Source organism: Leopardus geoffroyi, chromosome B3, assembly GCF_018350155.1.
Source record: "Leopardus geoffroyi isolate Oge1 chromosome B3, O.geoffroyi_Oge1_pat1.0, whole genome shotgun sequence".
Taxonomy (NCBI): Eukaryota; Metazoa; Chordata; class Mammalia; order Carnivora; family Felidae; genus Leopardus; species Leopardus geoffroyi.
The window spans coordinates 105,364,670-105,378,768 of record NC_059337.1 but is presented as its reverse complement, the minus strand read 5'-3'; the positions used below and the strand labels follow the sequence as shown (position 1 = coordinate 105,378,768).

At 36.8% G+C, this 14,099-nt stretch overlaps 1 protein-coding gene across 1 annotated transcript in view; it reads right to left on the bottom strand.

Annotated features, from left to right (window-relative positions):
- ACTR10 (actin related protein 10) overlaps positions 1 to 14,099 on the bottom strand; it is a 29,366-nt gene that overhangs the window by 5,372 nt on the left and 9,895 nt on the right. Inside the window, exons 5-11 of the mRNA XM_045451092.1 lie at positions 13,816 to 13,923; positions 11,736 to 11,803; positions 11,258 to 11,337; positions 6,766 to 6,801; positions 4,065 to 4,144; positions 3,912 to 3,985; positions 39 to 120 (exon numbers count right to left, since the gene is read on the bottom strand). Of these exons, the coding sequence (XP_045307048.1) occupies positions 39 to 120; positions 3,912 to 3,985; positions 4,065 to 4,144; positions 6,766 to 6,801; positions 11,258 to 11,337; positions 11,736 to 11,803; positions 13,816 to 13,923 (528 nt within the window). The remainder of the gene's footprint in view (positions 1 to 38; positions 121 to 3,911; positions 3,986 to 4,064; positions 4,145 to 6,765; positions 6,802 to 11,257; positions 11,338 to 11,735; positions 11,804 to 13,815; positions 13,924 to 14,099) is intronic.

The following is a 14,099-nucleotide window of genomic DNA, read 5'->3' as shown; positions in this document are numbered from 1 at the left end:
TGTAGTTAAAATGGAAACTTTTTGCAAAATCAAAATACCTGTATAAGAGAATCCAGTATTAAAGTGGCAACTGATTTCTCTTCATTATCTTGTTCAAAAAGAATTTCCACAACCGAATCTCTAGTGAGATTAAAAACAGAGAGTGCTTTGTTGGCATATGATAGAAAATATATTATCGGTTCTATTTTTTAAGTACCAGTACTATGTTAACATAGAATAATTAGGAAAACAGAAGGTGTTTGGGGGCACATGGGTGGCTCAGTCGGTTAAGCATCTGACTTCGGCTCAGGTCATGACCTGACAGTTTAGAGGCTCGAGCCCCACAGCTCAGCTCTGTGCTAACAGCTCAGAGCCTGGAGCCTGCCTCGGATTCTGCGTCCTCCTCCCTCTGCTCCTCCCCCACTTGCACTCTGTCTCTCCCTCTCAAAAATAAACATTAAAAAAAAATTAAAACACGAGGTGTTTGCATTTGTAAATGAGGAGACCAGCACCTGCCTCACAGGTGTTTGAGGTGAGGATTCAATGAATCAATAGAACAGTGCCTGGTACACAGGAGGCCCTCCTTATGTATTAACTGTAACTATTATTATGTACAGGTTAACAGACATTTTGCCCAGTTATACTTCCTTAAGCCTAATAACAGAAAATAAGTGATTCTATAAAAGTTAGTTAAGATTCAAGAAACAGATCTGGGGGCGCCGGGGTGGCTTAGTCAGTTAAGCATCCAACTTCGCCTCAGGTCATATCTCACAGCTCATGAGTCGAGCCCTGCATCAGACTCTCTGCTGTCAGCACAGAGCCTGCTTCAGATCCTCTGTTCCCCTCACTCTCTGTCCCTCCCCTGCTTGTGTGCACTCTCTCTCTCAAAAATAAAAGTAAACATTAAAAAAAAAAAAAAAAAAAAAGATCTGTAGTGATACAAAAGATTTAAAAACAATCCCCTCCCCAAGCATTTCTCTTGTTTTTAAAAATAACGTATGGCAAAGACTGCTAGTTGCCTAATAAAATACCCATTTTCCATTTTCCTATTTGTTCTCAAAAGAACCCATTTTGGGATAGCACAAGGAAGGTCTTTGTGGTGATGGAAGAGTTCTATATCTTAATTGTGGTGTGATTACAGAAATCTACGTGTGATAAAATTATACGAACTATATATACATGTTACACTGATGCCAAATTTACTGGTTTTGCTTTTGTACTACAGTTAAGTAAGGTGCAACCATTGGGGGAAACTGCGTGAAGAGTACATGAGGCTTTCCTATATCATCTTTGCAATATCCTGTAAATCCTGTAATTTGAAAAAAAAGAGCTCCATTTTTAAGCTGGATATAATGCCCTCCTCCAGTTGAAACACTGTATTTACCTGCCTCCCTTGTAGTTAGATGTGTAGCTAAGGAACAGACAATGAGATGGAGGCAGAAGCGGCATTTGGGACTTCTGAAAGACATCTCCTTAAAAAGGACAGGAGCACTTTTTTCTTTCCCTTCCTAGGGCTGCTTGCTTTAAACACAGATATAGTAGCTTTAACTGTATCGACCACCCTGGTATCTAAGGACAGGGCTACCCCCAAATGGATGAAAGATGAAGGATGTTTGGGTCCCTGGTGGGAGCTGTCATACCATTCCTGGACTATCTACCTCTGAGCTTCTTTTAAAAGAGAGAGACGGGGCGCCCGAGGGGCTCAGTTGGCAAAGCACCGACTACTGATGTCCGCTCCAGTCATGATCTCACAGTTCGTGAGTTCAAGACCCGCGTGGAGCTCTGTGCTGATAGCATGGAGTCTGCTTGGGATTCTCTCCCTCCCTCCCTCTGCCCCTGCCTAGCTCACCTCCTCCTTCCCTCCCTCCCTCTCAAAAACAAACAAAGAAACAAACAAAGTTGAAAAGAGAGAGGCAAACTCCTATCTTGGTGAAGCCACTATTGTCAGGTTTGTGTCACTGGTGGCCAAACTAAATCCTGAGCAATGCAATACAAAACTACCTACGTATACGCATACATAAACACTATTTCTTAAAAATAAGATTTAGATCAGACTATGCACACCACTCTGAAGCTTTCTTGAATCTTCTTCAAAACATAAAATTCTCTTCATGAGACTCCACCCACCCACTAGCTCCTCATGTCATCAGTAAGGTTACTGAGGCCTGCAGTATGCTGAAGACTTGTAGGTAGTCAGCCACTTGCTGTAATGCCTGCAGAATTCCACGCCTACCAGTTGAGTTGAATGCTTATGGAACGATAGTTTTCTTGTTCCAAGTCTTTAATTGCCAATAGATTTGATATTGAAATTACGTAATTTTACTGTTACTTAACCCACAAAATACTAGGGGTAGAAAATAAGTTGTTTTTCTATGTGAACTGTTGAATGCTTCGAAAAGACAATCATTTTAAAAATCTTTTTAATACAGGTAATCCAACTATAAAAGTCTAAAAAAACCACCAATAAGAATTCTGTACCAAGACGGATACACAAATAACTTTAAGTTCTCACTGCACTTAAAAATTCAAATGACCCTTCTGACTTACGAACTGTGTGTGTGGTCTGAACTGTGTCTAATTATGTTTCAATGGAACTCAATTTTTAGTAGGAAAAAACATATGAGCAGACAACTGTAAATCCACTGGGTCTGAAATGTGAGACACAGTGTTTTTTTTATTCCCAAATAACCAAAAAGCTATTATGAACCAAAAAGTTGCATATTCATCTCCTTCAACATTTATTTTCTTCTTGTATTTTGGGCTCTACTATACAACCTGGAGAAAATTTAAAACAGTAATTTAAGGAGTATAACCTAAAGAAGAGGTAAAATGATAAAAGCAACTACCAAAAAGTATTACATTCTCACTCTGTTGTTCTCCTACACATCTGTAACATCTGTGTATTCATGTTCATCCTTATAGATCTCAACCTCTGTATTACCTCAGATCTTCAATATCTACATAATTCTTTTCTGTGGCATCTTCTGATCTAATATTTTACAAATGAAACTTATAAATACAAATTTTATTTTTTATTTTTTTATAAGAGCTACAAACTATTTATTTTTACTGTTATTTTAGAGAAAGTGCACATGTGACCAGGAGAGAGGGGCAAAGGGAGAGAGAGAGAATCCCAAGCAAGCTCCACACTCTGTGCAGAGCCCGATGCAGGGCTCGATCCCATGACCCTGGGATCATGACCTGAGCTGAAATCAAGAGTCAGATGCTTAACCAACTGAGCCACCCAGGTGCCCCTGTACATACAAATATTATAAAGCTTGTATATAAACAAGATGCTATTGTTACCAATATAATTATGTAAGTCTGTAACTTATATAGCATCATTGGATAGAATAATCTAAAAAAATGAAAAAGTGAATTACTAACTGGTCCTGAAGATTTAGCATATTTGGAAGAATGCATTCCTTCTAACATGACGTTTCAAAGCAGGTGCCAGCAAACTATGGCCTGTAAGCCAAATCCAGCCCGCTTATCTTTGTAAATTGGAACACAGCCATGCTCATTCATTTACATATTGTCTTATGGCTGATTTTGCATTCCAAATTGTAGACTTGAGTACTTGCAACAGAGACCATATGGCTCACAAACCTCTTTACAAAAAAGGTTTGCTGAACCCTGTTTTAAAGTATTGTACTTTATTCTCTACCTTGAAGAATAGTTCCATTACTTCTAAATTACTATGAAGAGCAGGAAAAATTTTTTTTTTAATTTAAATATTTTTATAGAATTTTAAAAATTTTACAAAATAAAACTTTTCAAAATTAAGAAGTTGAATAAAATTAATCATGAACAGGGAAGTGTACTGAAAAACACATAAAATTGTTAAATCAGCAACATTAAAGGGTTATATATTTTTAAAAGCCAAAAATTCATTTTAGTTCATTATTTTGCTCATAAAAATTAAGGTCTACCTGATTGATCCAAGAACATGTAAAATCTTCTCTCCATCTAATGGGTAGTCAACATTTGGGGGTGGTGAGGGACGCTGAAATATAAATATCATAAGCATAAATACATAGGTTATAACCTCTGAAAAAAAGAATATACATTTATTTTTAACTTACCTCAGTATTCCCATCAATATTAAATTTTGCTGCTTGGATTTTTAATCCACGTTTCAGATCACTTACAAAGCAAGTGCGCACTTATAAGAAAGAAAAGGAGATTTTGTTATGGTTTGTGATTGAATCGATCTCTGTCCAAGTTAAAACAATTCTATTCAAGTGGACATACTGGTCAGCTATTCCTTCAGATTTTACAAACTATCTCTGCCTTTAGTTTGGTTATGAGAATTTATTCACAAATAAAAAACTTTTTCATTCACTGAGGAATAAGATATGTTGTGTGCTCATCTTTCATAAAACCACATTAAAAATAAAACACCTCTAGGGGCGCCTGAGTGGCTCAGTCGGTTAAGCGGCCGACTTCGGCTCAGGTCATGATCTCGCGGTCCGTGAGTTCGAGCCCCGCGTCGGGCTCTGTGCTGACAGCTCAGAGCCTGGAGCCCGTTTCGGATTCTGTGTCTCCCTCTCTCTGACCCTCCCCCATTCATGCTCTGTCTCTCTCTGTCTCAAAAATAAATAAACATTAAAAAAAAAATAAATAAAAAAAATAAAATAAAATAAAATAAAATAAAACACCTCTGAGAAAACTGTATTTTTTATATTCCTGGCATAAAGAGTACCATAATAAAATTTAGTATTATGAGTATGTAGCTATTCTGAGTACCATGTTCCTTTGAACCACTGCTATCCCTAATCTTAAGTATCTATTTGATTCTTTTTAAAAATCTTAGTTGGCCAGGGTTGCCTGAATAGCTCAGTTGGTTGAAGGTCCAATTCTTGATTTTGGCTCAGGTCATGAGCCCAGGGTCATGGATCAAACCCTGTGTCAGGCTCCATGCTCAGTGTGGAGCCTGCTTAAGATTCTCTCTCTCTTCGTCTGCCCCTCTCCCCTGTTTGCATGCACTCTTTTCTCTCTAAAAAAATAAAAAATAAAAATAAAATAAAAATCGTGGTCAGAACGAACGCAAGGCTAAATTTTGCTCTTAGCTGCAGTAAGGCTCCCTTAGTTTAGGGTTTTTTGGCATATTATTTTCTACCTCTAGCATACCCCAACACTACTATTTTCCCTCTACTATCCCACTTTTTTTTTTTCACTTTGAACATTTATTCTGTCAAAAATTATTTGAGTTGCAAAGTACCTTTTACAACAAGCTGCTTCAAAATATTTTCAGAAGGTAAGGAATAAAAAATGTTTAACTAGAAATGAAATTAATGTTGAATGTGAAAAATCTAATGACTTGGTTAATTACTTGCAAAACACGTTAAATATATGTATCATAATAAGAGTCTTTTTATTCATTAAAACATATTGAGAATCTACAATATACTAATATGCTAATAGTAAGCTAGGTGCTCAAGTTACTCGGGTATTATCTATTTTATTCAAGTCCTCATAAATATCAAAGCAAGATAAGTATCTACATATTGTAAAACTCAGGTATTACAATAAGTGAAGAAATTTTAGGTAATTATATCACATAAGTAAACAACATAACGAAGAACAAGATCCATCTTTCAGCTCCAGCTGTAACCCTACCTACAGTATTACACTGAACAAATCACTTAATATTTCAGGGCCCCAACCACACCAGATTATCTTCAGGTCTCATTTAATTCTAAAATCCATTATTGTCTGATTCTCTCTTATGAATTTTACATGACATTGTCAGTACTGAAGAATATGAAATTATATTTTAAATGCTTTTCCTTTCAGTGAATCAAAATACCAGAAAACTCAATTTAAACATTACCATAAAAATACACTCTAGCAAAGAAGTAATATATCTTTTTAAAGCAACTCCAAGGGTGCCTGCATGGTTTAGTTGGTTAAGCGTCCAACTCCGGCTCAGGTCATGATCTCACGGTTCGTGGGTTCGAGCCCCAAGTCGGGCTCTGTAATGACAGCTCAGAGCCTGGAGCCTGTTTCAGATTCTGTGTCTCCCTCTCTCTCTGCCCCTCCTCCCCCACTTGTGCTCGCGCACAAGCGCGCGCGCTCTCTCTCTCTCAAAACTAAAAATAAACATTAAAAATTAAAAAAAAAAGTGAACCCAATATATTTTGGCCCCAAATATAGAACTTTTAAAGTCAGTAAAATGATTAACTTTGTATATATGTATTTAATTTTTTTTTTTTCAACGTTTATTTATTTTTGGGACAGAGAGAGACAGAGCCTGAACGGGGGAGGGGCAGAGAGAGAGGGAGACACAGAATCGGAAACAGGCTCCAGGCTCTGAGCCATCAGCCCAGAGCCTGACGCGGGGCTCGAACTCACGGACCGCGAGATCGTGACCTGGCTGAAGTCGGGACACTTAACCGACTGCGCCACCCAGGCGCCCCTGTATATATGTATTTAAAAACTAGAGTAAAAAAAATTCTATACAACATAAAACCAGTGGCTTTCTTAAGCAGTTTATCTGTTAATTCATACTGTGCAAACTATTAATTCCCTGGTATTACTGTATACTCTGTAATTGTAGTTTCTTCAATAAGACATCATAAATAATGGCAAAAGCTTCCATAAATCTAAAGGAAAATAAACATTTTATTTACATTATCACATAGCTTATCCTGTATATTAAATACTTTTAGGATATTACATTATCAATTGAATATATGTTGTACATCTGTAAATATTTAGAAACACATGCCCTCTAAACTAATACTTAAGGATAAAAGGGACAAAAGTGGGAACTTAGTTTACCTTTAATGTCCTCTAGGACACCTTCTGGAATTGAACCTAAAACAGAAATTTTATTTAGAGAAGTTTAATAATAAGCAAAACCAGTCCATTAAATTGCACTCACATTTCCACTTTCCATTTGCGCAAAATTTTTTAAAGAGCTAAGTACTGTAGCTTTCTAAAAGCCAAATAGAAACGTCACCATTTTTCAAAGCCAAGACAAAGCACAGAAGTTGAAGCCAGATGTGCACCAAGTCCTACCAGATATTACACACTCAAAACTTGGATAAAAACAAGATCTAATAATATACTAGAATAACTGGCACCACATAGAAATTGACCACAACAATCCTTTCTGCTATAAAAAGATTTGTTGGGTATCTTGTGGTAAACTACTTAGAAGAAATAGGAGTTATTAATTTTTCTTGTACAAAAAGTGAGGTTTCAAGTTTGCTTATCCTTCTGTGATGTCGGTAACATGCTAACCTAATACTTATTTTTAGAAAGGATGAGACACAGACTCTCAACTTTTTTTCTTCAAGGTAAAGGTGACAGTTAAAAAAGTGAACAAGGGGCGCCTGGGTGGCGCAGTCAGTTAAGCGTCCGACTTCAGCCAGGTCACGATCTCGCAGTCCGTGAGTTCGAGCCCCGCGTCGGGCTCTGGGCTGATGGCTCAGAGCCTGGAGCCTGTTTCCGATTCTGTGTTTCCCTCTCTCTCTGCCCCTCCCCCGTTCATGCTTTGTCTCTCTCTGTCCCAAAAATAAATAAACGTTGAAAAAAAAAAATTAAAAAAAAAAAAAAAAAGTGAACAAGAATGTATCTATTCAAAGAAATCTATACAATTTAGGGAGCCTCTAGAAGGTGGATGTTTGGATATATTACCATTTTTATGTGATTTTGTTGCTAAAAATCTAGTTCTCTAAGTCAGACTCAGAAACAAAATTTTCTAACCTAAAATTAAAATCTTCTAAACTCAGACTTTTTAGCTCATTGTTAATTATGTAAAAATATTCTGATTTATAAGAACAAATTATTTATATCAAAGAAGACAGAAATTTATAGCTGAAAATGGAATCATGATTTAATAAGGGTAATCATGCACTTCTTCCATCTGAACTTACATACCCTGTTAGCTATATCTTTAAGTTATGGCAGCCACTAAAACTAAGTATTAATATAAATTAAACTTGAAAGCCACACCTTCAAAATATTAAGCCATAACCCTTAAAAAAATATTTTATCACGTTGTTTTGAGGAACAAAAAACTTTTAGCCCTAGTTAAGTATAACGTTAGAATTATTATTTACCATTATCTTGTCCTTCCCAAAATCTTACTTTTGTGCGTTTCATAATATAGTAATAGAGGTAAACATACAACTTACAAATAAACACACATATGTATTGAAGGTATATGCTCAAAAGCTTTTTACTGATGGGGTCAGTGTGTGATCAAAAACTTTGAAGACTTCTATCCTTAAGTGTTGGAACGTACCTCACAAAAGGATAGAGATTTCCAAAAAAATTTTAATTTGGCTATAAAGAGATGAGAGAAATGTAACTATAATATAAGTGCTAAAAACTGTAACATTCAATTAATGTTATATTTTCTTTAGGCATATTCAAATGAATTTCAAAATGTAACAAAGAAATTTTGTAACATGAGAAACAGTTTTCTTTAGGCAAAAAAAAAAAAAAAAAAAAAAGTAAAGCAGGCTTGAAAATAAAACCCTTATTTTAGCTGGGGGTAGATGCTACCCCCCTATATTCTTACATAATTTGCTTTTAACTGTACACTTTTTGTTGAATCAATGTACTTGCATTGGTCTTTATAAGTTACTTTAATGTATTTATTCTTTTTGAACTAGGTTCCAAAAACTAAATGAAAACACTCATTCAAAGTTCATATAAGGATACCCACATATACATGAGATTTGCCTCTCCTCCTTGCTAAGAACCTTGACAAGAGATATTTTAAATGTATTTGCATTTCTGATCCTCCTACACGTGTCCTTCAGCAAACAATGATATGATTTAATTCCTCAGTCAGTAGGACTGCAAGGCTATCACAGACTCAGATTTGGGAAAATATGTCACGGAAAGATTAGAATCAGAGACCACGATGGTTGGTTAAAGAAAGGGTATCCAAGAATGTACAGTTCAGAATTGTAAGGAAATGTTATCATCACTTTTAAAGATCTTTATTAAAAATATTTCGAGGGGCGCCTGGGTGGCGCAGTCGGTTAAGCGTCCGACTTCAGCCAGGTCACGATCTCGCGATCCGTGAGTTGGAGCCCCGCGTCAGGCTCTGGGCTGATGGCTCAGAGCCTGGAGCCTGTTTCCGATTCTGTGTCTCCCTCTCTCTCTGCCCCTCCCCCGTTCATGCTCTGTCTCTCTCTGTCCCAAAAATAAATAAATGTTGAAAAAAAAAAATATTTTGAATGCTACATTAAACTCATTATCTTTGGATACTTTTGTCTTCATGACATACTAAAAGAGTAACAAAATTTACCTGCAACAGATAAATTAGGGGTGCCTGGGTGGCTCAGTCAGTTGAGTGTCTGACTCTTAATGTGATGACCTTGTCTGGCTCAGGTCATGATCCCAGGGTCCTGGGATCGAGCCCATGCTTAAGATTCTCTCTCTCTGGGGCACCCTGGTGGCTTAGTTGGGTAAGCGTCCGACTTCAGCTCACGTCATGATCTCATGGTTCATGAGTTCAAGCCCTGTGCCAGGCTCTGTGCTGACAGCTCAGAGCCTGGAGCCTGCTTCAGATTCTGTGTCTCCCTCTCTCTCTTCTCCTCCCCTGCTCACATGCTGTCTCTCTCTCTCAAAAATAAGTATTTTTTTAAAAATTTTAAATAAAATAAAAAAAAAAGAAAAATATATAGAAGAATGCAAGTATTATCTTAACTACCAAAAGAAAAACAGGAAAACAATATAAGCAAGGATAAACGTCCTAAAAACCTGTCTTTCTCTTTCCAACATTTATTTAGTGCCTAGGTAGTATACTAAGTGCTTCAGATTGAAAAACAAGTAAGACAGATCCCTAAAGTGTACTGAAGGAAATTGGTGAGTTAACAGGTAAATGAGGATGTGTCATATGTGCTGTAATAAATGCTGGTGAGGGCTTAACAGAGAGGGGAGAAATTTATTCTGCTTGGGGGAAATACGAAAGGCTTCACAATAAAATGACACTCTGGCCGAGTCACGTAGAGGGATGAAAAATCCAACCAGGCAAAGAAAAACACCCAGGTATGAAGGCTCAGGTTTATGGGAGGACTAGTGGTGCCTGGAAAACTATATGAAATTTACTGTAGCTGAAAAAGGTGCACAGGGTTAAGTTGAATAGTTAGGGCTACAAGGTAGAAAGATTGGGAAGAAATGTGTTATCAAACAAATAATTTGGATTTTAAGCTGTGGAGCCAGCAGAAACCCTCAAGCCAAAGAGCAAGGTAATCAAGTTTGTATTGTGGAAGTTACTCCTGGCAACAGTAGAAAATAGACTGAATATGTCCAGAGAATAGTCTGAAACAATCCAAGCAAGAAACAATGAGGGTCTAGTTTACAATGTCTTTGTTTTCAGATGGTCAGTGGTATAGATGATAGAGAAAAGGAGATGAGATTAAAAAGAGATTTCTGAGGGAGAACTGAAAGGATTTTTAACTCCCAGTTTTCTAAAATGGGAGATAAGGAAGATGGCATCTTTATCTGATAACAATTTGTTGAAATAAATATGGAAGAAGAGATAATGTGTTCCCATTTTGAAGGTCTTAAATGTGAGGTACCTAAACATGCCTAGTTTACATCTAATAATCAGTTGGAAATATGAGTATCAAGTTTAGAAAGGTCAGACCCAATGACACATTTGAGAATCAACAGCATATTGATGTAGCTGAAGTTATGGAAACAGATGAGATCACTGTTAAAAACCAGTGGGGGGGGGGGGGGGGAGAAATAAAAGAACACATCCCTAGGGAATATCAATAGAGAAAGCAAAAACAAGGGGAACCAAGGAATACCTGGAGAAATAATAGATCATAAAGCAAGAGAGCTCAGAATGCCAAGGGAAGAGATAATATCAAGAGTATAGGACAGGGGCACCTGGGTGGCTCAGTTGGTTGGGCATCTGATGCTTGTTTTGGCTTGGGTCATGATCTCGCAGTTTGTGATTTCGAGCCCCATGTCAAGCTCTGTGCTGGCGGCATGGAACCTGCTTGGGTTTCTGTTTCTCTCCCCACCCCCCAACTTCTCTCTCTGACCTTCCCCCCAAAAATAAACTTAAAAAAAAAAAAGAGTATATGATAATCCACAATGCCACAAGTCTAGAAAGTATGACTAAGATTAAATTACCGAACTTGATTAAGAGGTGAAGAATAACCCTATAACTGAAGCAATGTCATTAGAGTGACGTGAGGGAAAAGAGAGTAACTATACAATGGGGCAAAAAACCAATATGAGCCAAAGAATGAAAAGGGAATATAAACCAGTATTAAATAGTTTAAAATAGTTTTACCCATCACAGAGGGAAGGCTCTGCTCTTTAGCAGCACCTGTGTCAACAGTACATTGTTCCAGTAGCTGAGTTTCCAACTCCCTGAAGGTTAAAAAAAAAAAAAAAAGGTACTGGAATTAAAATATTGCACTTGATATCTTCTCTTACTTAATACTTTTACCACATCATAGTGGGTTATAATGCTTTACACAAAAGTGGTTTTATCCTTAAAAGATGAATACATCGGGGGGGGGGGCGGGATGGGCTAAATGGGTAAAGGGCGTTAAGGAATCTATTCCTGAAATCATTGTTGCACTATGTGCTAACTAATTTGGATACAAATTAAAAAAATAAAATAAACAAGATGAATACATTCAAGGCTAAGAGAGAATGGAATGAGTGACATTAAAAGTCCATCAACCTTCTATTGATACTGTCAAAATATTAACATGTTTTTGTGGTACAGGTGAAGCAAATGTGCTAAATCCCAAGAAACTTACTTGTGAAGAGCTTTTCCTCCTAGAGGGAGTGCTCCCCAACAATTCAGTACTGGGATCCCTTCATATATCTATAGGGTAGTCAAGGATGTAACCATTTTAGGAGATAAAATGTGGTTTCCTTGGTATTTTCCTTCCCTTCTGCATATTAAGTCAGCTTTGGTAACAGGTTCTCAATATTTTTAAGAGGTACAAAATATCAGTCTTTTTTCAAAATGTTCTCCAAAGACAAAGGTTACACACACCCACACATACACACACACAATTCATTAGTTAGAACTGAGGTGTCTAATAAAGTAGCTACTGGCCACATGTGGCTACTGAGCACTTGAAATGTGGCCGGTTTGAATTCAGATGTGCTGTAAGAACAAACCCAATACTAAATTTAGAAGACTTAACACACACATACAGAAAGCCCTATAAAATAACTCATTATAGTTTTTATACAGCTTATGTGGAACTAATAGTTTGAATATATTGGGTTAAATACAGTAATTGCATCTTTCACTTATACTTTAAAAATGCAGCTACTAGAAAAATTTTAAATTACATATGTCTCACGTTGTATTTCTACTAGAGCTGAGAGGATAGTGGACAATACTGTACTGAAGATTTGCTACCTTATTTTCCATATTGTCTGTAAGTACAATGTTTAAAAATATATATATATTGGTAAGAGCATTGGCTTTAGAAACAAACATGGTTATATACCTTGGCTATGTGCTTATATGACCTGCGGTCAACTATCCCAACTTTCCATCTTCTCATTTATATAATAAGGAGAATACTACTTGCGTGGCAGGATTGTTACAAGATATAAACACAAAATAGTTTATATTTAAAAAGCTATTACCAGGGTGCCTGGGTGGCTCAGTCAGTTAAGCAATGGATTCTGGGTTTCAGCTCAGGTCATGACCTCAGGGTTCATGTGTTGGAGCCCCACCCCCCACAATGGACTCTGCACTGACCGTGTGGAGCCTGCTTGGGATTCTCTCCCTCTGCCCCTCTCCCTGTCTTGTGCATACTCTCTCTCTCTCAAAACAAACTTAAAAAAATATTTAAAAAGTTTAAAAAAGACAAATCAAAAAGATATTACCTAATTTAGTTCTTTAGGAGCTACTGATTCTTGATTTCATGCCCACAAGCATTTCTTCTAATAAATACGTATGTAGATCTCAAAACTGCTCAAGAATCATGGATTTAGAGATTTCAATCTCGTTTTCACTGGAGCCATGTGCTCTGTAACATTTCTAACAGCCTTTACCTATACCCTGCTTCTAATGACAAGGAATGCACCAGTGTATTCAGTCACTAATTCCATTTTCGGACAGCATGAATTACAAGGAACTTCTTCCCAATGGTGATTGATACAAAAACTACAGCACTTGCTGAGCAATTATTACATGCCAGATCATATGCTAAATACTTTACATACATTACCCCATTTAAGTCACACAATACCCCTCCATGAGGTGGAAATATTTTAATTCTCATCTCATAGTTGAGAGACCTAAGGCCCAAAGAGATTACTTGACTAATATCATATAGATAGTAAGAAGCATAGCTAAGATTTACCACTTACGTATTTGATTCCAAAACCATCATAAACCCTACGCGCTATTGCCTCTGTGATAGCCTGCAGAAATAGAAAAAGGAGAAAACGTACTCATTTTCCCACAGTAAGTCCTTCAGCTATCTGAAGGCAGATTTCATGTTTTTTCTTGATTTAACTTTCTCATTTCACTTTTTCACACAATTACTCCTTGTATTACCTTTTCTTAGAACGTGACTAAGATAGTCAAGTCCTATGACACAACCTAATTAGCTGATGTTCTTCTTAAAAACTGAACATGATATTCAAGAGGTCTGACCCCTGGAGTATATACTGGGACCATGTCATAACGGTAATTTCCACCAAATTTAAGTCTCATGACAATCTTGTGAATTTTTTCTACATGGGAATTCATATTTGTATATGGTAACCCAAAACAGTTTGATACCACAAACGCCAATCATAATAAGCCTAATTACTGGGAAAATAAAGTAAAAGCTGTGAAATAAGCTGCTTGACAAAAAAAGATACAGGTAACACGAGGCTCTCCCTATATCCACAATCCAGAACCATGGCTGAATTTATTCCAAGTGTCAGAAGAGCCATTAGATGACTTGGAGCAAGTAGGACAGATGGAACCTGGGAAAGAGCAAAACCAAAATAACAATTACAACAACAAAACCTGAAGTATTAGTAGTTGAAGATGCTTCCCTTATATTTCAAATATACTTGAAAAAATTCACAGTTAACATTATATTTATGATAGCTTTTCAACCATTTTATGGCTGTTTGTTGATTTATCTGAATTTACATAA